The sequence below is a fragment of the Crocodylus siamensis genome, chromosome 1, assembly GCF_052110815.1.
Source record: "Crocodylus siamensis isolate JL-2025a chromosome 1, ASM5211081v1, whole genome shotgun sequence".
NCBI classification, from domain to species: domain Eukaryota; kingdom Metazoa; phylum Chordata; order Crocodylia; family Crocodylidae; genus Crocodylus; species Crocodylus siamensis.
Genome location: NC_143395.1, coordinates 126,959,469 through 126,983,319, shown reverse-complemented (window position 1 = coordinate 126,983,319; position 23,851 = coordinate 126,959,469). Strand labels below are relative to the sequence as shown.

Below are 23,851 nucleotides of genomic sequence, written 5' to 3'. Positions count from 1 at the left end.
ATTGGAGGAGGTTAAACAGATGATTTTAGAAAATTATATTTACATCCCTGCTAGACAAGAGTACCTCAATTTCTGCTTAATTGTTAAACCAATATGTTTCTATTCTGTGTTAATATGTTTCCAGTCTCAAAAGTGAATTCCAAATTAAAATAAAATTGGGGCTGGGGAGGATGACTATGTAAACAACTTACCTTTTTCCCCATCTTAATGACAGGGGTTTTTTTTCTTTAATCCACATGCCATGTTGCATTACTATTCAAACTGCAGAACAGCGTTTACTTCAATGTTATTTTTAGGTTCTACCCAGTACAAGGAAGCAGAAGGAAATGTTTGTTATGGGAAAAAGCGCATTTTTATACAAGTAATAGGATTGAGAACACTAGTAATCCTTTCCATGTACGTCACATTGCAGTTCTGGGTGCATGTAGTGTGCCTCTAAAGGTAGAGATTTAGCAAAAAAAATCTTTATTGAGACCTAGCCAAATAGTCCCCTTACTGATTGCTTCAGAGTAAGTTTCAAGTATGGTGTGAAACACAGACCGTCTGGGTAAAGTCAGTTTGGCTTATTTTACAGGTATTGCAGTGGTGTTTAGGGACACTAACCCAGAATCAAGGCCCCTTAAGCACTGTCCCAAGTAAAAGCAGTCCCTGTTCCAAAGAGCTTCCCTCTTAAGACTTTTTTGTGACATATTACTAGCTCCCATTTTGTAACTCCCCAGAACTAGAAGGCCAAAAACTGCTGGTCTGAGGAGGAAATTGCTAAATTTAAGTTATTGTGGTTAGATACTTAGTTGCATCTTAGGAAGAGAATAGCAGGGTGGTACGTCTTATCGTTGTATTTGCAGAACACTTTTGTTTTTGATTAACATTATATATTATATGACCTCTGAGCCTTTCTAGTTGAATCTGATTTCCTTGATGTTTGTCCAAAAAAAAAGTCTTGCCTGACTTTTTAAGCATTATTGTACAGTTCAGTAGGAGATGGGACAAATGTTGCTGAAATCAACTGAGGGATCAGCTCATTTTTCTTATAACCATAAAATGGCTTTTTAAATGTGAGCCAATAGAAGTCAGTGGGGAATTTTTCAGTAAGCACTGTGGATTGGTACCAGTATTTATGGTGCTGCCTACAGACACGGACTCCCATAAAAAGCATATTTCCTATCCAAAATCCATTGTCATCTGAAATCTGTAAGGGAATAGTATCCCCCAGCACTGTCCCGAGCTTTTTTTAAGCCTGCTTCTTGTTGTGGGTGTGGCAGAAAGCCACCTTGGTTTCTCCCCAAAATCTCTGCCCTGTGACAATGTGATTAGAGGGGCCAGCACAGAGGATTCACACCTCGGCCTGTCTCTTTAGGTAACCTGAGCTGGCTGCACTCCTGAGGGAGGGGGAAACCTGCTCCCTCTGCCTACATGACTGGCATCAGCCACCTGGGTGAGGGGCATCTGCCTGGTAACAGATAATGTATTTCAAATTGGTTGGCTAAGAGCCAACTGGGGCTGACCTCCACTGGACCAGGTGAATGAGGTCACAGGGGCTATATAGGTTGGTGGGGGGGGTAGGAGGCTCGCTTGCTCTCTTTGGCCATGAGGTGAAGCAGCAGCAAAGCAGGGGAGACAGAGAAGCCTTACCATCTGGACCTAGCTCTCTTTCTCTCACCCCAAGACTCCAGAGGGGAAACTCAACCAGCCTCTGGAAGATGCTTGTGAGTAAGCTGCTCAATCTGATTAGATATTTAGCTGGCAGTAACACAGATGCGTAATCAAAAGGCTACCTCAGCCACACTGTTTGGTCTTTAGGATTTCTAAGATATTGCTCAATCCTGTACCCTAGTTTCCCCTACCCCTTGTAATCAATAAAGTTCTCCTTTTTGACTGGTGTGGGAGACTTATTGAGGGGTGGGTCTAAATTATGCCTGAGAGACCCCTTAGGTCTGCGGACTAAGGGAGACTTTACTTTTTGCCCCCGACTTGGGAAAGTGCCCCAAGTGCCTGTACCGGGTCGAGTACCTGTTGGACTATTGGGCCTGTGTTTCCCTGAGGACACAGGGCCAAAACAGTCCCCTCTCAGGGTGGTGGTGGCTACGTTACCCCCAGACTAACGAGTGTGCTCCGGGAGAGGGGTTGGCCAAGCATGAGGCGCCCCTAGGGAGGCATTCGGAGCCTGGAAGGTGGTCGGGCGCAGGGAGGTGGGCGGCTCAATGCAGGAGTGCCCCCTACTGGCCCGCCACATGTGGTGGGAGTAGTGGGATACAAATACCCTGCTGTTTTACAGGCATAATTTGGGAAGAGTAATAGAGTCACCAAAATCCCTTGAGCAAACAATTTCTAATTTGGCATCGGGTCAACTAAATAGTGTAGATAGCCAGGATGGCGGAGCAGTACGCCCAAAAGACTGTGCTGGAACTAAAAGAGCTGGCAAAAGAGAAAGGGCTAAAGAAGGAGGAACTGATTAAACTTCTGTGCGACAATGACTCGGCCATAGAGCAACCTCCACACTCACCAACTCCTGAGTCCTCCCCAGAATCACAGCACCGCACGCCAAGTTCGCTGTCCTCAGGGAGATCAACCCCTACGGAGGAACTCTGGAAGTACCAGATGCGGCTAGAAGCTGAAGAGCGGGAGCGACAGAGCAAGCTCAAGTATGAGCTAAAATTAAAAAGGATGGAGCTGAAAACCCAGGCACAGCGTGAAAAGGTACAAATGGAGATGAAGCTAAAAAAGATGGAGCTGGCAGAAAAGACAGCACAGCGCGAGAACGAAGAGGCAAGGCTCCAGTGCGAGGCGGAGGCCCGAGAGGCAGAGGCCAAGCGCAAGCACGAACTAGAGGTACTCCATCTGCGGACCAACGGGGAAAATGCAGGCCCTCCGCGAGTGCCCGGGGAACGCCCCAAACCGAACTCCTCTCCCTTCGCTCGCTACTGACCCGGAGATGACCCCGACGTATTCCTCAGCATCTTTGAAAAGCAAGCCCGATAGTTAAAGGTGCCTGAGAAGAAGTACATGATGCACATTGCCGCTTTGGTAAATGGCAACCTGGCAGTGGTCCTGAACAGCCTGCCCACAGATGCAGCTGAAAACTATGATACCTTTAAACAGGCCATGGCTGCAAGGTTCAAGTTGGGACCGGACTATTTCCGAAAAAAATTCCGAAATATCTGCCCACAACTGGAGAAGTCAATGGCTAATTATGTGGCCTTGATGCGGGATGCTTACCTTAAATGGGTAGGGGGAGCCAAGGCTGACACTGTCAAGAAACTGCACCATCTCATGACATTGGACCAATTTTATTATTGCTGTCCAAGGGAGATTAAAACCCTAGGACAGGGGCCCCAAAACCGCCCATAAGGCTGCTGAAATTGCAGATCAGCTGTTGCTTAATCGGGAAGGGTCAGACAAAAAGCCTCCCTACTCTGGAAAGAAACATAAAGGGTTCCAAAGAGTGGGGAGGGGAGGGCCAGTTCCAAAAGGGGAAAAGGGGCCATCCCAGACTGAGTGTAAGGAGGCCCCTGATTCAACCAAACATCCCAATTTGGAGAAGAGGGGGTGCTATAACTGCGGGAAGCCGGGCCACATCAAGCCCAACTGCCCAAAGTTAAGCAACAAACCCAAGCCTGTCAGACATGCAACAGCTGTAAGCAATGAGGGGGGAGACCCGAGCCCCTTTGAGGGGTGTGCCTGTTGCTACAGGATCACAAACCCAGAGGAGGTGATGGCCCCCCACCAGACCAAGATAACGGTCAATGGGAGAACCCTTATTGGGGAACTGGACATGGGGTCCAGTGTGACATTAATTGATGCCAACTTACTTTCACCTGCAGATAATCTCAGGGAGGACCCTTTCCATTCAAGGGGTGGGGTCTCCGCCATTTGAGATGCAGGTAACCCGGTCACCCATTGAGTGAAGAGGCGGTGTGATGGAAGGGGCTCCAGCTCCCATCTTGGTGGGACGGGATATACTTAATCGAGAACTTCTGCATAGGAAGTTGGACCAGGCCCTAGAGCTAGGGCCCTACTGCATTAACATGGTGACACGTCTGCAGAGCAAAAAGGCTAGAGGGGAGGGTTAGAAACTTCCCAAGAGACAGCCATACCATTGGCTGCCCTGGGAGAGGTCCCAGCGGAGGGTGATTTCACACCAGTTCCTGAGGGAACTAGCAACCCCAAGGGTGGGCTAAGTGACAGTCCCAGGGAAGTGTCTAGTCTGTCAGTGGCAGAGGAAGGAGAGACTCTCAGGAAGAAGTCCAAAAAAGTCCCTAAGGGTGAAAGTGCACTCCCTGCAGGAGCCCCCGAACTCTCTGCTGATGGCTTAGCCAGGCAAGAGGAGTTCAAGCAGGAGGTTCTGGTAGACCCCAGCTTGGAGAACCTCCGGCAGATAACTCAGGAGCAAAAGAGGAAGTTTAACCCAGAAAAGAGGGAGCAGGTGGTCTGGAATAAGGGACTTCTCTACCAGTTGTGGGTGCCAAAGAGCCATGCCCAAACCTGGAAATCCCATCACCAGATCATAGTACCTTGCAAATACAGACAACGATTGCTCTCCATGGCTCACAATTTACCGTGTGCCGGTCACATGGGCAGGGAACGGACACGCCAGCAACTGCAGGCAAACTTTTATTGGCCCCGAATTGCCCAGAATGTAACGAACTATTGCAGATCTTGTGAAATCTGCCAGCGAAAGTGGGGACAGGAGAGAGGCTCCCCTACAGCCCCTCCCGATCACTGATCAACCCTTCCAGTGAGTGGGGATAGACATTGTGGGCCCTCTGAGGCATAAGACTCGTAGAGGGAAAAGGTACATCCTAACTCTAGTGGACTTTGCCACTCAGTACCCGGAGGCAGTTGCCCTGACCTTCACCGAGGCACCTGTGGTTGCTGATGCCCTAACCAAAATCTTCTGTCAGCTGGGTTTTCCCTCTGAGAACCTGACTGACCGGGGTGGAAACTTCCTGGCAGAGGTGATAAAGTGCCTGTGGAAGTGTTGTGGGGTGAAACACCTTACGACCACAGCTTACCACCCTCAGACAAATTGGCTAGTAGAAAGGTTCAATGGGACCTTGAAAGGGATGCGAAAGGCCTATGTGGACTCTAACCCCAATGACTGGGATGAAAAATTGCTGCATTTGCTCTTTGCCTACCGGGAGGTGCCCCAGGAGTCCACGGGGTTCTCGCCATTCGAATTGATGTTTGGGAGGCGAGTTCGAGGTCCTCTCGATTTTGGTGAGAAAAGAGTAAAAAGGAAAAATCACTCCCACCAAGACCTCCGTGGTGGAGTATGTGCTGAACTTTCATCAAAAACTAACTAACATGATGAAAGTGGCACAAAAGTCCCTGGGACAGGCCCAGGAGAAGCAAAGGTCCTGGTGGCTAAGGAAAATCTTTTAACTGCTTGGTTTGGCTTTGTAACTAGAAGAGTAAATATAATGGAAGGCTTGTGTCGTGTATATATGCACAAACCTGAATAAAATTAATAAAATTAATTTTAAATATAAAATTAATGTTTAACCTGGAACTTCAAACCCCAGAAAAGGGGGGAGCATTGGTTGACATCTTGCTTCCCCTGAAATCCATGGAAAACCCATTGCATTCAAAGGTTTGGAGTCTTCAATGTGCCTAGCTATTTTAAGGTCATTCACTTTTTATTTTGCATTTTGCCTTAAAGCTTTTAAAAAAAAAAAAGTCTTGCAAGATGCTGAATCTCTGGTCCAATCTAGTCAAATACTTCAGTGTGTGGGTGTGTTTAAGCATATAAAAGGTCCATTAATAAATGAAGTGGAACTGTTCACTTGCTTAAAATTAATTGTGGGAAGTTCTGTACTAGATTGAGCCAAAGCTTTTAACAGTTAGCAGAACTGTCAGAAATCTCCAGCACCCTGTGTAAAAATTTTGTAATGGATTCCTGCTCTGATAATGGACAAAAACCAAATCCTGTTATTTTCATTTAAACTAGACATTTGAAGGAGGCTTTCTGGGATGTATGTAATGTGGTCTTTGGGTCTAGAAGTGTGTAAGAAAACAACTGGATGAAAAATGGAGAATGTTATTTGCATAGCTTTTAAAAGAACATTGTTTTTAAGTCTCATTGTTCCACACATTACCTCATGGACTATGCTCTGATTAGAAATGAAAAGAGATCATAGTGTGGGCAGGATGGTATTTTGTAACGAAGGGATTTGACTTCCGAAGAACTATTAATTTAGTTCCCAGTTTGGCCCTTTTTTTTTTAATGGAGGCCAAAGTATAAGAGTAGGTGATCATGTTCCCTTCCCTATAATTCATGGTTGGTTTGTTCCAGAGTTTCTCAAGATTGTAAGCTTTAGGGCTGATATTGAAGGTGCTAAAGTCTAGTTCTTATTTCAAATTAATATTGTACATTATGAATAATATATATAAAACATTATAAATTAAAATAAAAGATTATTTCAAATAATAAATATTGGGCCTGTGTGAATAGGGAAGTATTCAATTCTGATTCGGATTTGTCCAATTTTTGGAGGACAGCAATTCAATTTGGTGATTCAAATTACTGTCCCCATTCAGTTCAGCCGAATCAGGATTGGAAATTTGGCACTGATTTGGGATCACCTGGGAAGAGGCAGGCACAGCCGGGTGGCTGCAAGTTCTCCTGCGGGTCTTCCAGCTGTGCCTGCTTCTGCCCTGAGTCGGGGGGAGCCATGGGAGAAGCCTGCATGGCTGCCCTGCCCAGCCCCAACCTCCTGGCACTTTAAAGAAAGCGGGGTGGGGAGCCCTGCACTCACAGCTGTAACAGGAGTGATCAGGGCCTCTGAGGGCTCATTCAGAGCCTCCCCCCACCCCCATGCAGTGGGGATCGCCCCCCTGCTTGGCACCTATGAGGCAGCTGTCACATGGCATGGGTGCAGTGTGGCTCAGCAGGGTGCTGCACACCGTCCAGAAGCTGGGGCTGACCACTGCCAAGCTCTAGCAGTTGGCTGGAGTCCAGCCATGGGGCTTCTCCCGTGGCTCCCCCCAACTTGGGGCAGAGGCAGACACAGCCGGAGGAGCTGTTGGAGAACCTGCAGCCGCCTGGCTGTGCCTGCCTCTCCCCAGCTGATCTGAACCTTCGAATCTCTTCCAAATTGATTTTGGAGGCTTTGGATTCTATTCAGACCTCTTTAATGGATCTTCTGTTTTTTGAGGGGGGGGGTTCTGATTCAGAGATTTGGTCACCAAATCGGGTCAAATCTCCTCTGACTCGAATTGGCAACTGAAGCTTCATACAGCCCTAATAAATATAATATCTTATAATTGTTTTTAATGCAGTGGTGAGTTCTGTTGCATGCTTTGTCTGTAAGGGGTGTAGAGATAATACCTTTGGTATGTCATAGCCATCTGTTTGAGCTATTAAAAAAGAAAAAAATTGTGCATATTGGCTTTGCTAGCAAAGTTGATTGTAAATCTGTTGAAAGTATGGCCTTCCATGTTTTTGCTTTGTAAATATTTGGCTTTTTCCCTTGAATGAAAAAGATGAAATATTTTAATGAGATTTAGTAGGAAAACAGTCTATTAATGTTAGCAGTCTGTGCACAGAAGAAACTTCATTAATGTCTGACAGATAATATATTTATTTTGCAGGTTATCTTCTGAATATTTGGATCTTGCTTTTTTTGGAGGTGTTCCCTTGCATTCTTAATGAACCATGGACATCACTGGCTTTCTGAAGTCTCAGTTCATTTGTCACCTTCTTATCTGTTATATATTTATAGTATCTGGACTGATAATTAATTTCATTCAGCTCTTCACACTTCTACTCTGGCCAATCAACAAGCAGCTCTTCAGGAGGATCAATTGCAGGCTGGCGTACTGCATTTCAAGCCGTAAGACTACTTATTTAATTTAAACTTTTACATCCATACCTTGTCCAATGAGTGAGTTCTTAGTTTAATATCAGTTTTTGAATTGCTGTGTAAAATCCCTACCCTTTCACATGCTTTTTAATTCAAGGTATGTTTTGTCAAAATGTGCTAGTATATAACTGCTGTTCATATTGGACCATTCACTTGATGTCGATTTAAGGGGGAGACTTTTTCATCATCCTAAGCTCTATTCCCATTCTCTCAAGAAAATAATATTGAGAAATCAGCGAATGATTTAAAACTGAAATTCAGTGGCATCATGTTGGTAACTGTATTGTTACATATATTAGGATGAAAGAAATTTAGAATATCTCCTTTGTGTGGAAATCTACTTGGAGTAAGCTGATATTTTTTTTAATTGGGTAAGTCTTCCAATTTTCAGTACTGTTGGAGTCCTAAGGTGTGTGCTTAAGTGACTAATTACTAGGGCTCTGCAAAGCTTCAGTTGCTAATTTAGATTCAGAGGAGATTCAGCCTGGTTTTTGTTTTTCTTTTGGGGGGGGGAGGGCTGAATCTCCGAATCCAATCAAATCGGGAGAGCCATTAATCTCTCCAAACTTGAATTGGAGGCTTCCAATTCTATTTGGAGAGATTTGATCATTTGGCCGTAGAGACGGTTTTAAATGTTTATTCTATGAACCTCAAGGTACCAGGCAGCTTGTAAACACTGAGATTTGAGCTGCTTTATCTGCCCCACCTAGGAGCATGGGGGGGCACCCTGCTGGCTTGGCAACTAGCGCTTCCTGGGTCTGGGGGGGCACCCAGTGTCCCCCAGCAGCTGATCACTGAGCCAGGAAGGTGCGGCGGGCATCCCCCACACACTCAGCAGCATACCCGGAAATGGACCAGAAATATTTCCGGTCCACTTCTGAGTCTGCTGCCAAGCGCATGGGGGGAGGGGGGCAGGGGGCGGCTCACCACGCTCCTGTGGGACGCCCCATCTGGCCCACTATCTCGGCATTCGTGAGCCACCTGGTATCTTGATGTATAGAAAGAGCATATCACTGATTTGCTGAATCGGAATAGAATCTTCAGCTTTGACAGAATCAAATTGGGACAGTGATCTGAATCAGCTAATGGAAATGCTGTCCCCCAAATTGGGCCAAATTCGAATTTGAATATGGTCCACTTGCATACTCTTACTAATTACATGCATCTCAAATGAACTATGAACAAATATGTCCTTGAATAGCTATGTGTCTTCTGAACTGTTGCATGTAAGTACAGTATCTCTGTGGTTTATTGTAATCTCTATGAGTATCATGTATAGAATATATTAACTAGACTTAACTTAGAGTGAAATGGGAATCTTGTTTTAAAAAATGCCTTCAGAATTTTGGTATTCATATGTTCTCTGTGGAAAAACTCAGGATATGTGTAAGACACTATTCATAGAAAGGCATTGGGCCAGATGCTTCCATTCTGACTCACAGGTAGCTTACTACATAAATGGTTCCATTGAAATTTGTGAGTATAGCTGCAGAGTAAGGCACTACTCAGTGTGGATAAAGGTAGCAGAATCTGCCTTGGGATCTATTTATTAATTGGGTGGGGGAGGGAGGGGTTCCTTATATTTGGCCATGGATACAAACAGCGCAACTTTTATAGTGGGGGTGTTAGGAAGGATGATTGATCTCATATGGGAGTCTTGGGAGCAACTCCATGGAACTTGAAGAAATTAAAGTAGTGTAAAACAGAGGTAGCTAGTAGGGCTGTGTGAGGCTCTGGACAGAGATTCAGATCCAGAGAAGCATCAGATGTTTTGGGGTCCAAAGCAGCATGTCTGGGTTGAAGCACCGGCCTCGTTTAGGCTTCCCAAAGCAGTTTGGAGCTTTTGAAGCACCTCTGAACCACCTTGGAGATCTGGCCATAGGGTTTAATGGCGAAACAAAACATCTATAACTTTTTTGTTTTGTTTTTTCCAATGAAAAAACCTTCAGGGATGGTAGACTCTCTGCAGAGAGCGTGAAGTCTGCCAAGTTTCAAGAAGATGAGTGTAGTGGTTTTGGGGGAACTGCACCCCAAATTTCTGAAAGCAAAACTCCTGTCAGATCTGTGTTACACCACAGGGAGGTCAAAACTGCAGGGCTGGTAGCTCTTACTGAGGCCACAAAGCCTGCCAAGTTTCAAGAAGATTGGTGCACAGGTTTAGGGGGAACTGCCCATCAAGCTGTGGACAAGCAAAACTCATGCCATGGGTGACGCTGCATGTGTTAAGGCGCAGCAGAGTGACAGCTGCAGGGATGGTGGCCCCTGTTGAGGCAACAACACCTGCCAGCTGTCAAGGAGATGGGTGCAGGGGGCTTCTGGGGCCCTGCACCCCTAGCTGCTGACAGGCAAAATTTGTGCCATGGGTGCTTTTGGGACTGACTGTCTGTCTTGGGGAGGGGAGATACTACCGCAGGCCTGGCTGCTAAGCTACTGTGTTAACAGTTACCAATCAATCATGATTCACTCAGGAGCTAGCTCAATATATGGGACCTAGCTAATGTAGTCAGTTAATTGCCATCAATTAGCATCTACAAAACCAGGCTAAGGAGAAGAAAGAATCAATTCTAACAACCAACTGCCCCAAGACAGACAGTCAGTCCCACAAGCACCCATTGTACAAGTGTTGTCTGTCAGCAGCTAGGGGTGCAGGGCCCCAGAAACCGGAAGCCCTGCAACGAGATCCTTGACATCTTGGCATGTGTCATGGCATGAGTAGGGGCCACTATCTCTGCAGCTGTCATCCCGCTGTGCCTTAACACACGGGGTCATTTGTCATGAGTTTTGCCTGTCAGCAGCTTGGGGTGCAGTTCCCCCTGAACACCTGCACTGATCTTCCTGAAACTTGGCAGGCTTTGTAGCCTCAGTAAGAGCTACCAGCCCTGCAGTTTTGGCCCCCCTGTGGTGTAACACACAGCTGTGACATGAGTTTGGCTTTCAAGAATTTGGGGTACAGTCCCCCCACCCCAAGCTCCTCCTGCACTGATCTTCTTGAAACTTGGCAGATTTCATGCTCTCAGCAGAGGCTACCATATCTGTTGTTTTTTTCTGATTTGGATGAAACTTGCAAAGTTCTAGATATTTAATTGATTCCCCATTATACTCTATGGCCAGATCTCTGAGGCAGCTCCGAAGCTTTGGAGCTGCTTTGGCCAGATTGAGGTGGAAACCCAGTCCAGAGCTGTGGATCGGATCACTGCCATCCAAAGTGGCAGGATCTGAAGGGAGATCGGATCGCTGCCAACTTGCACAGACCTAGTAGTTAGCCATCTTGTTTTGTGTTAGCTTTCACTACTCTTTTTTTACACCAAAAAAAAGCCCCAAAAAATAAAATGTAAGAGCTGGCACTTTCCAAATAGTGCCTTGAGTCATATTGAGAACCACTGTGTTAGATGAATAAGATGATCCGTTTGAATAACAAGCGATCTTGTTGCATACCTGAACTGCATGCTGTCATTGGCTTTATTGGTGACAAATCTTAGGCATGTTGCAGAGGAAGCAGTCTCCTGTTCTGTTGTATGGGGAGTTTAGAATAGAAGGAATGTCTGTCTGCTCAGAGCCTCTTGCAGATGCACTGAAAGGTGGGTGTTGGTGGAAGAATTGCATAGAAATGATTTAGATGGGTGTTGGGTGACCAGGTCCAATGAAAAATGCATCCCAGGCTGTAAAGAAAGGAAACCTCTTCATTTTGTCAAAAGCCAGCCATTAGGTCAGGAAAAGCTTTGTGGAGCTCTGCAGAACTGGCTGGTGAAAGAGGCTGCATTTTGAAATTTTTACCCACTCAAAGCTTGATGCAAACTGGCTGTAGATTAAGAGTGACTTCTATCCTACAGACCTTCATTCCATTGCTAGAATTTATTATAACTCATTTTATTTTATGTTGCAATTGTGCAAAGGGGAAATGGTATTAAATTTTTTTCCTTTTTTTTAGTTTTGTTTGAACTTGTGGCATTTTAACTTCGTTTCTATAAGTGTGTGCTGTGAGGCTGATGCCTTCTGAAATACTGGTACATCAATTTAATAAAACAGTTTTAACTCGAGTGCAGGCCTGACTGAAGTCAATTGGAGAATGGAAAAAGTGTACTGTAACGTGGTGATAAACATCCTGTTGCTTAGAGCAATTATGCTATGAATGAGTTGGCCAAAGGGTGAGAGAGAGCAGGCGCAGTATAACTTTAGAACAAAGGGGAGGCAGCGTAGCAACTGCCTTTTGATCTTGCTTGATGCACTTCCGTTTTGACGTCAAAATAAGGACAAGTAATTTTTTTTTTTCTTTTTAAAATCCAGGGGGTGTATGCTCCCCCTTTTTTGACACTACAAAAAGCATTTCTTGAAGTCAGAAAAGCAAATCATTTCAAAGACTTTAGGGTTGTTTGTTTTTGTTTTTTTATTTCTGTGCGTATTACATTCTGTTTTCCAGTGTCTGTTATTTTGTAACTCAACTTCCACTATATTCCACTCAGTTGAAATAAAGCTTGAGCTAACAGGGCAATGAAAACTAGCTCTGAATACCAAGTTCTCAAAATAGTCCATGAAATAATGCGTTATTGATCAGATTCTAATAGCTTATACTTGGGTAAGCTTGATTAGGGTCAGACATCACTTGTTTAATAAGTTGAAAAGATCCTTGGCTGGCTGTCTTTTTTAAGTATGTGTGATCTTTTTCCTCCCTCAGAACCAGTATAGATAGTCTTTGGACAAAAAGGGAAAATGATTGTTCATGCCATCCAGAGCAGGGGTGAGCAACACAAGACGAGAGCTGTCTAACTGGTGGCCTGCAGGTCGCATGTGGCTCACAAGGAATTAAGTTGTGGTCTGTGGGCTCCAACCTGGCTGTCACTCCTCCCCTGTCAATGGGGTTGCAACAGCAGCTGGAATCACCAGGTTCCCTTTCCTTCCTCTGGGTTCCACTTCCATGGAGAGTGGTGATGCACTGTGCTGGGAGTTGAAAGTGAGGCCAGAGCCACATGAATGTGCAATGCCCCTGTGGGCATAGAGCAGCATCTACATCAGTGCTTCTCAAAGTGCTGGTCCGTGGACCAGTGCCAGTCTGCAAGCCACCAGTCGCCAGTCTGCAGTGAGTTGCCAGGAAAGAAAGAAATATATTTTCAGAAGCATAATATTGATATGTCATAGCATCGCAATTTGTATGTTCCAGCACTCCAGGTGACTTCACGTCGTGCAAGGTGAGGAAAGAGAAAGAAACAGCCAGTCGAGCATTTGTGTAGCTCTGTTGCATGCAGTTGCTGCTACCGGCTGAACTGGGCACCGGTCCCTGGCCCGCTGGAAAAAAAAATTGCCAGTCTGCCACATCAGATGGTTTGAGAAACACTGCTCTACATGGCCCGTGACCCTGCTGGTGTGATCACTGCAATGTGTACCCAGAGCAGCATGCAGCAGCAGCAAGCAGGCTGCTTAGAAGTTGGACGGCCCTGACCTAGGATATGTGGGAGACAAGTTCAAGTCCTTGCTTTATCTGGGTCTCTCATATCCTGAGCAGTTGTTCTTAATGAACCACTGAGCCACTGGATACTTTAGTGGATCTTTTTCCCAAATTTCTGATTTTTATCCTGATGAGGACAGGACAACTACTTTAAACTATCATAGAACCATAGAATCACAGAATCAATGAGTGGGAAGGGACCTAGACAGATCATCGAGTCTGACCCCCTGCCATGGGCAGGAAGGAGCACTGGGGGTGGCAGGGGTCATAAGACCCCAGCCAGGTGCCTATCCAGTCTCCTCTTGAAGATCTCCAGGGATGGTGAGAGCACCACCTCTCTGGGAAGCCGATTCCAGGCACTGGCCACCCACCCTTACAGTGAAGTAGTTCTTCCTAATATCTAACCTAAACCTATCGTCCCTCAGCTTGTGGCCATTGTTCCTAGTGACTCCAAGGGGGGCCCTGGTGAGCAGACTTTCACTGAGTCCCTGCTGGTGGCCCCTGATAGGGTTGTAGGCAGCCACAAGATTTCCCCCCCCCCCCCCCCCCAGTCTCCTCTTGTGGAGACTGAAGAGATTCAGGTCCCTCAGCCTCTCATAGGGCTGGCAACGGAGGCCCTCAACCATAGGAGTGGCCTCCTCTGGACCCTCTCCAGGTTCTCCACGTCCCTCTTGAAGTGCAGCGCCCAGAACTGGACACAGTACACCAGCTGCGGCCTGACCAGCACTGCATAGAGGGGGAGCAAGACCTCTCTGGACCTGTTAGTGATGCCTCTGTTGATGCATGACGGTGCGGTTGGCTCTGCCTATTGCTTCGTCGCATTGGTGACTCTTATTCATCCTGGAGTCAATCCTGTCTCCAAGATCCCTCTCTGCCTCTGTGCTGCTGAGGAGGGTCAGCCCCTAACCTGTAACCATAATGCTGGTTCCCTCTCCCGAGGTGCAGCACCCTGCACTTGTCCTTGTTGAACCGCATCCTGTTCAGATCCGCCCACTTCTCTAACTTATCCAGGTCTGCCTGGATGAGGTCCCTGCCTGCTGGTGTATTTGCTTACCCCACAGCTTGGTGTCATCGGTGAACTTGAGCAGGTTGCTCTCCACACCACCCTTGTCCAGGTCACTAATGAAGATGTTGAACAGCACCGGCCCAAGGACCAAGCCCTGGGGGACTCCGCTGCCCACACATCCATCACCACGCTCTGGGTGCACCCCTGGAGCCAGTTTGCCACCCATGTGACTGCATGTGTCAATCAGTGTGTTTGTTTTTTTTTGAATTGGCGGGGGAAAAAGGTTTTCTGGGAAATTTCAGTCCCTGTCTTTCCATGATGATCATTCTTTCCTGAAGATAGTGGCTGTGAGGGTAGGTATCTGTCTGCCTTTTTGATTTGTGTGGTGAAGCTTCTGTGTTATCTGCCTTTTCCTTAACTCAAGCAAACGACTAGTACCCTCTCTCTCGTATGTCAGTATGTGGGTTTTTTGTACTTCCAAAATTCAGCTTTTGCTCTGCGACTTCAGTCTTGGCTCCAAATGTGTATTTTACTAGTTGGCTTCAGGCCTCTGTTTAATGCCCCCTCATCAAGATGACAGCCCTAGTAAATCCTGCCTTTACACTGTATGGCAGGGTGTTTCTGTAGTAATGCAAACAAATGCTGCAAACTGCAGCAACATGTGGAAACATTAAGCCTTAAAAATTATTTGAAAGATGGTGTTAAAGGAAAGCTTTGGCTAGTCATCGGATTATTTAAACAGCTCTTCTCCGACTCTCTCCTGATCTGGGCGTAGGTGTTTTACGGGGAGAGAAGGACTTGACTTCCATTTCTGGCGTGGGCACATTTTGAGAGGAGCAGATATCTCACAAGCACCTCTCTCCTCCAGCAATAGACTCTGGAGCTTCCCACGGTGTGCTGTTGGAAAGTTGCACCAGTCCAAGGCGCATGACCAGGCAGCTGAGGACAGACTGCACTTCTTGCATCACTCTTGGCACGAAAGATCTGGGGCTTGTGTGGTACTGACTAATGACTGGCACAGAACAGAGTGACCTGTACCAACTGAACTTTGTAGACGTAGCATGGTGAAGAGTGTCTGTAGTGCTGAGGAAATATCTGGAATTGAGCCCAAATGTTGGTGGATCAATCACTCGGTGTTTCCACATTATTTGCACGTGGTGATGTTTGCCCCTGTGCAAGGGGCATGAGGTGCACATAGTGTTTTGGGTTTTGTCTTCTGTGCAGAGAAAGCAAATTTTCCCCTTGTTCAGAGGCACATGATGAGGCCCATACACCTGCTTCAGTGGTAATTGGCTTTTTTTTGACTTTGCATGGGGTGAACGCTGCACTCTGTAAACAACAATACTGCCAACAATAGTACAGCTGTGTGAACACACGCTTAGTTTTAAGAGGTGGTCTTGGCTTCTGTCTTGCCTTTATAAATAAATTAAGGCAGTACTAATGCCTGTACTTGTGCTATCAAAGGGATGTTATTACACCCCTGGGTAAAGTTACATTCTGCAAATTGCAACATACAAATCATTTGCATTGGAAGGGAGGGGTCATTGTAAGACAAATGTGCAGAGGAACAGGGAATTCCTGACCCTTCTTCATTAGACAGGGCAGAAGTCCAAACAAAGCTATTTACTATAAAATATCCGATCACTTTAGAAATGAAAGGGTGCTAAATAAAGCACGGTTTCAAGTTTGTTGTTCCAGCTAGATTTTGAGAAGATAAGCAAGAGTCGAATGCGCTCTTTTCCTGGGGCAGAGTTTGAGTAAAACCGTGATTGTCAACCTCATTAGACTGGAGGTGCCCCTTGGAAAACACCAGCTCTTAGATTTCACTCTGGGTTTTTTTCTACAGTCAGACATGACCAATTCTTGTTTCAGATGTGGATAACTATCTTCAGGAAAAATGAAGTCCAGCCAGAACAGGTGTAAAAAAGTGCTACTGGGATGGTCAGGGGAATGGACAGCTTGTCATAAAAGGAAGGGAGCAGCTTGGCTTGCTTAGCCAAGATGTCTGTGCTCTATCAATACATCTTTCATTTAACTGTGGAGGGAAAATGAAGCAGAGCTGTCCAATTGGTGGCCTGGAGGCTTCATGTGTCCTGTAAGGGGTTAACATGCAGCCCCCCCAGCTGGCACTGCCCCAGGGTCTCGGGCTCCCCAGGCCTCTCCTGCCTGACCAAGCTTCAGGGGGTGAGACAGCACAGCCCATGGTGCTGAGGAAGCCGGTAGTCTAGTGTGCCTGTGGGGTGAGATGCCATGGGGGAACCTGCAGGCAGGGAGCTGTAAGTGCAGGGGTGCCTGCCCCTGCCCCTGCATGTGTGGTGGAGTGGGGGAGCACCTGCCCATGCTTTTGCAGTGGGGTGGCAGAGTGCCCACTTGCACATGATTTTGCCACCTGTGCACTCAGGGACAGCCTGGGTCCCCCTTTAGTGCAGCCTCCAAGTGTGTGGCTCTTGTTGGTGGGGCATGTGGCCTCTGCCATTTAAAAGTTGAGCCTGTGAGCTAAAGGACAAGGTTGACAAAGCACAAATGAAATAACATGGTTGTTAAGACAATCTTTAAGTTGGAAATTTAGGAGGGATGTTTCGGGAACGGTCTTCCTGTAAAGAATAAGAGGGACAAACAGCCTAAATACTTCCAAAATGTAGCATGATGAATTTGAATTGCCTTTTATTTGACATTAGTTGCCTGCAATAGCAGGCAAAGCTGTGTTTGTTATATGAATAACTTAATCGGATATAAACGACAAGCTCTCTTTTGAGATCCACTTTTAAGTATTAATAAATCTCTGTCTTTCAGGTTTAAGCCTTCTGTTAAGAAGGCTATCGCACACAATGGCATGGAATACTAATAGTACTTTCATCGGCTTTCTTGATGCATTTATACCAAGTCTGCAGTGGATTTGTTGCTACTTACTACAAACTGGTGTTGTATAGGCATGGTTAATGTATAGAGATTACTGTGCTAATGTTTTGACTTGCTTTGCATTTCAGACATACCATTCACATAGCATGGCTTTGAAATGCTGCATCGCAGCAAAACCTAGTGCTAAATCAGCAAAGTGACAGTGGAGATCTTGCATCTTATTGAGTGATGATAGTGAACAGAGAGAGGTGTCTTGTTGTGAAACTGTGAAGGCAAAACACGGTTTTTCCATGTGGTACGAGGAAAGTACACTAGTAACAAAGTAAAGGTTAACGTATATAAAAATTCTAAAAGCGGAGCTTCTGGGCTTTTTTGGACATTGTCGTTTAACCTCACCCTCTGACTTAGTATGTAAAGATAACTTGCAATTTTAAGCCATGTTGCACAGAACTATTTCATGGGTACTTATACAATAATCCTTATGACGGAATTCCCAGGCTTGTTTGAATCTGGCCACACTGAGCACTTTTGCTATGGCCTTGAACTTGTAACCTCTGGACTGCCATCTGTGTGCCTTGGTGCCTGCACCATCCTAGCCCAAGCTCTTTGGTGAAAGCAGGCAAAACAGAGAAAGTGATTGATGGAAAGGGAATGAAATTAAAAGAAGGCAAACTTGCTTGTAAGAAGGAATGAGCTTTTTAACTAAGATTTTTTTATGTTGAAGTATAGCCTGCTTGCTGGTCTTGTATGTGTTCCTATTAATTTTACATGGGGATCATTCAAATATTAAGTTCTTAGCTAGTAGTAAGGTCTAATGGATTCCAGTCTCTCTGGCATACCTTCCTTTTCAGTGTAAAAACTCTTAATACAGATTTTTGGCTTGCTTGTGTGTGTGTGCACCCTTTTAGGGACAAGGGAAGTTGGTGTTATGAGTTACCTTTGTGGTGTAAAGTCTCTTTACAGAGGTTTTTTAACTGCTTCTTAGATAGGCTTTTCAGCTCTTTCATGCTTTGTCCTGAGCTCTATGAGCAGTGTTTTTGTCAGACGAGCATAGATGGGACTGAAAGGAACATCAGGGAACACGTACAGTGCCCTAGTATTGCAGAGAACCATGTTGTGGGATCCTGGGTGCACCTACATGAGACACTAAATGCTCAGTAGACTAGTTCTACTGCGCATTAGCACACAGTTCCAGCTTTTGCCATGACACACTAATGTGCAGTAGAGTTAATCTACTGTGCATTAGCATCACTAAAAAAAAGAAAAAGGAGAAAAAAAAGGGGAGGGGGTGCTGGCACTACTGCACAGTAGCACCGGTTACTGTGCATTGAGTTAGTACCTGTTATTATAGGTATTGAACTTTTTAATGTGTAGTAACTATGGTGCATTAATGCCAGTGTAGATGTGCCCCCCATGAATTGATTTAACAAGCTTTCCCTTAAATTAAGCTGCTTGTTCCTAATTCTCCTCTTGGAAGGCTGTTTCAGAGGCAAGCGGTCTGAGGAAGACGCCTAAATTCCAGCCTACATTTTGTCTGTGGTGGGTTCATGCCCTTTGTTCTTAAATAGCTCTTCTCGTTTCCTGCATCTCTGCCATGTCCTCTTCCTTCACATCACTGCACTTAGATAACAGGCCTACCCCTCTTGGCCTATGTTTCGCTAGAATGAATAAATCAAGCACTTCAGATTATCTATTCCGATGATCATTGTGGAAGCCTTTCTCTGCACCTATTTCAGTCTGAACTTTTACCTTTTTTAAACATGGACTAGAAAAATATACAGGGCATTCTTTGTAAGGTCCTACCAGTGCCAAGTGAAATGGTGTTCCTACCTCTGCTGGAGACGCCTTGCCTTGCTTAATGCAAATTAGAAGCACATTGGCCCTTTTCATGGCCATGTTGCACTGATAATTCATTGCCATCTCATGATAGACTCGTACACTTGCACCTTTTTCCCTTCCTCGGTTCCAACAGCTAAGTCCTTAGTTATGGTGATTCGTAGACTAAAAATTAGTCTTCAGTGTTCCAACAAAGTTTACTGTTCTGAAATATAGAATGAGGGGTTTAAACTGGCAATGGAAAATGACAGAGCCAGGAGGTAGATGTGAACACTGATCTGATGTGCCTATGAAATAGGTGGGAAGCTGCATTCTGTAATAGCTGGAGCCTCTGCATATATGCATTCCCTGTTTCTGATGCTATATTTATGGTATTTGGAGTTTAGGTGTGAAAAGAGAATGGATCGCCTTGCCAACTTCTTTACTTGGTCTATGCTGTGGAGCTACTTCATCTTTGACTATGGCAGCTGACCCATATCTGCCAGAAAAATTCCTTTGGCACCAAAATTCCCCCAGACAACAAAAGCTCTGCTGGCCAAAATCACTTTGCTTCCAGACTGGCCAGATCTGAGTGGAGTTGTGTTCCTTTGTGGTGCCCTTGGGAGAGAAAGCACCTTATTTCTGGGAGTCTGCAGTGGAACTGGTGCAACTAAAAATCTCAGGGGGGTCACTTCTGAGCATGCCACCCACCTGCTCCTACTCTGCATACTAAACCTGGAAGTGAGGTGCCACAGCTGTTGTGAGGTTGCCTCCCTACTGCTGTTATAATGCATTCTGGCATTGGAAATACTGGAGATGTTGCCTTTCCTTTTCGGCTTGGTCAGTGCAGAGTGGGGAACTGGTTGTGGGACACAGTTAAGAAATGAAAGTCTGAAATGGCTATGGAAGAGGTATAGATGAGGCACAGATTTATGTGATGGAGTCTCTGAGCTTGGAAGGGAAGTGGTATAACGTCCAGTATGTGGAGTTGGTAAAGCCTAGGCCTGAGTTTATTTGGATGTTATCCTGATCCCATGGACTAGGCATCTGGTTGTTTTTGCTACTAGCAGGCTATAGCTCAGAGGCAGGCAAAATATGGCCTGCAGGATAGATCTGGCCTGCCAGGTCATTATATCTGTGTGGGAGCTCGATGCTGAATTATATAGGACTGAATTAAGCACAGGCTCAGACCTGTTCAATTTAAAACTTTTATTGTTTCACAAAGTCATAAACTAAAGGAGGTCTGTTGGTTCACGAGGTTCCCAAATCAAGCCCTTGCTCTCTAACCCGGAGGCTAGGTGCGGCTGCCTGATTCAGTAATCTCAGAACTGGTTAACAGCTCATTTAAAAGGAGTCCCTTATCTTTTTTTAGGCAAAAGATACAAAACTGGTGGAAGCGAGGCATCTAACATAACTTTACTATTAGTTATATATGATAACACTTATACATATGCATTTCTAATTCTTACTTCTATTGGTTATTTAGTTAACTTATCTATATTATTATATCAGGTGATACGCTTTGTATTATAATCATTACACTTCTTATGTTAATCCTTAATGACCTTTATATTTCTTATGCTAACTTTCTATAATCTAAATACATTATTCATCTATATGTTTTGCTGGTTTTTGCAGGGTTAAAATGTCAAAACTGACATAATATGCGGTTGTTTTTTCGTCATTGCAGTTTAGCCATGCAGTTTCCTATTCTTAACAATGTAAGCGGCATGTCTGCTATTTTTATCATTGTTCAAAGGTCAGAAGTTCAGTATTTTCATCTAAGGGTCAGAAAGTGATTACCAGAATGTCAATCGCTGACTCCTCAACCTCCTTGAAGCATTCTGGGAGTTTTAGTGCATTGTTTTTAATGCTAGGCCTTGCTTAGCATAAGCACTGTCTCACAATCTGGCCCACAGGGCCTCTAAAAAAATTTAGAATATTAATATTTATATGCTCCTGGCTGCCTATCAAAGATGACAGGAGCCAGGGGCAGTATGACTCAGGAGGAGCAGGAAGCAACTGCCCAGCCCTGCCCCGCCCCAACGCCAACCATTTCCCAGCTTCCCTCCCCCCATCCTGCTCCAGCAGCATGTAGCTCCCAGCTGCATCACCAGACTGGGGAGTACAAAGCCCACACTGGTACCCCGGTTGCGTGTGTGTGTGTGGGGGGTGGAATCCTACATGCATATCCCCCTCACACTGCCATACGCGCAGACCCCCCCACATATCCACAGGCCCACAAACCTATTGTCACCCCCCCCCCCCCTTAATATACCAGAGTAAGACTTCTTCATTTTAAGCTATTGTGTACACATAGGTGATAGTATACTACATGAGTACTTCTGGGGGCAAGGGGACAGACTTCTGGTGGCAAAGGTCAGGGTTAGGAGGTGGGACTTCCAGTCACAAGATGACAACCATGGGGCGCATGTCAAGGGGTGGGACTACTCATGTGGCCCTTGACAGCTTGTCAAAACTCAGTAAGTGGCCCTCTGTCCAAAATAATTGCCTGGCCCTGCTCTAGCTACTACCAGTCACTCGAGGATTGTGCAAGGTAGTGCCTGTGATTAAATCACTGTAGTCTTGCCCATCTCAATTCTGTCAACAACACTTACAATGTAGCTGGATCAGATTTCTCCCATCTTTAGAATTTACCCTTTTGCAAAATAAAATATTTATTTTTTATGACAGCTTTAGTGGACTGGTCTGGATTCTGGGGATGGGCTGTCTTCACATTTCTGTCAGCTTGCTGTGGGCATTTTGCTTAACAGAACTATAGCAGTTTCCCATCTACAAAATGGGGGAAATGATCATGATTTGTGGATGGGGGAGAAAAAAAAAAAAGCGGAGGGTGGTGGTGGTTGGTTGCATGTGTCCATGCATAATAGCTTGATGTCTTTCATCCATAGATGAAACACAACTAGCATTTCCTGATAGGCATTTTGAATAACTTATAATTCATAGATGGATGGTGTTACATTCTGTGGCTTGTTTCTTTGGTGTAGATCTAAAATTGCTGAATTCTTTGGGAGTCGCTCTTTTTCTACACCAGCATAACTTGGAGCAGAATTTGACCCAGTGACTGTTGTAAAAGTGTCTTTTAGTGCTGTGTAGAAGAGAGAGATACCAGGCTAAAAAAACACCCCCCCCCCCCGCCCCTCATTTTTTTTTTTGGATACAAATATTTTCTTTTTTATTTGGGGGCAGGAATTTCCTTGTGAGTTGAGAATGCATGCTCTGTTGACTTATGTCAAAGAGGCTTCTTCTACAACCTGTCACTGTTTCTGGAAATCCCATTCCTTGGTCTTTAGAAGTTTGACGGATGGATTCAAAATGGTAGGCCTGTTTCACAAGGTGTAAAGGTTAAGTGGCTACAGTACAGCTTTTGCTCCCCAGTGTGGTTTTGCAGGGACATGAAGTTACCAGGGAGCAGTTGAGGGTGTGGTAAGTCCCCACTCCAGTTAATTGTAGGCACACAGGATAAATGGCTTGAGGGAATTAGGGACTCTGGCCTCTGTGACCTTTTTTTGTAGCTGCTGTAATTCTGATTGGGGTCCTAACCCCTAATTTGGGATCTTCTGCTGTTGTGGAAGGAACAGAGTGGACCGTATGCTTCCTGGTGCAGAGTAGGGTGTGAGCATGCCTTTCTTCCTTGCTGTCTTTTGAGCAGTGTGCACCCTTGGAAAAGGCTCAAGAGTGCCCCAAGCACAGAGGCTGCTTTGTGTTCTTGTGCTGCCCATTTGGGCACTTTGCTTCTAGTCATGTTGAGAACACTGCACCTCAATAGCAAACTTCTCTGGCACCATCTTCTACAGGGCAGTCATCAGGTGGAACCAATGCTTTCCTACAACTACCTCATCTCACTAATTCCAGGGTTCTTGGTGTTAATATACTGTGATCCTTTTGTGTGGTGTTGTGGGGTTTTTTGTTTTTGTTTTTTTAAACAAGAACAATTTTGGATTTTTTTCTTTTCAGGAAAGCAGCCAGATGTCATTCTCTCTTAGAGCAGAGGCGGGCAAAATTTTATAGCCCATGGGCCAGATCCAGCCAACCAGGCACTTCTTTATCCACCCAGCCCTTCTGCCCGCAAGGGTGGGAACAAGGCACCCATGTATATGCACACCCTATTCTACCTTGCTTCAACCCTTGTGGGCAGAAGGCACAGCGTGGCCAGCATGCAGCTTCTCAGCAGGGCTGCTGCAGCTGTGGGGGGCCTGCTTGACTTCCCTACCTTCTGCCTGGAGTGAGTGGGATGCTGGGGAAGTGGCTGAGGCTGGCAGCAACGTGGAGCCCATGCCTGGGTGGGGGCAGCAGCAGTACAGAGCTCAGGTGGGCAGTGTGGAGGTCTGAGGGAGAGTGGAGGGGTGTAGGGACCACCCCCCCCACACTTCCCCCATGGTGCACTGCTCTGGCAGGCAGTGGCAGGAGCAACAGGTGGGGGCACTTGAGGTGCTGGTACTGAGTCCTGGTGCCTGGGGGCATGTGGCTCCAGCCAGCGCTGCACATGGGGATAAGGGGTACAGTCTAGTTGGACCACCTCTATCGCTGGTGCTCCCCACTGCACATACGTAACCCCTGCACTGGTGTGGCACGGGAGGGAAGCCCCATGTGCTTCAGCCACAGGACCTGCATATTATGGGGCAGGGAAGGCAGCCAGCTCCAGCACATGGGAATTCCCTCCCATACCGTGAGTGTGGGGGCTGTGCATGCATGGTGGGGAGTGCTGGCAATTTTAGTGCCGTCTCAGCAGGGGCTGCACTCCTGGCTGTCATATTCAGTGCTGGCTGGAGCCACAAGCTGCCCAGCATGAGTGCCCTGAGCACCCCTATCTGCTACTGTCTTGTGGGGGGTCCACACCCCCCTCAC

At 45.9% G+C, this 23,851-nt stretch overlaps 1 protein-coding gene across 1 annotated transcript in view; it reads left to right on the top strand.

Moving 5' to 3' along the window:
• AGPAT4 (1-acylglycerol-3-phosphate O-acyltransferase 4) overlaps nucleotides 1-23,851 on the top strand; it is a 128,573-nt gene that overhangs the window by 18,251 nt on the left and 86,471 nt on the right. The window contains exon 2 of the mRNA XM_090042562.1: nucleotides 7,591-7,832. Coding sequence (XP_089898688.1) covers nucleotides 7,655-7,832 — 178 coding nt within the window. The 5' untranslated portion in view covers nucleotides 7,591-7,654. The remainder of the gene's footprint in view (nucleotides 1-7,590; nucleotides 7,833-23,851) is intronic.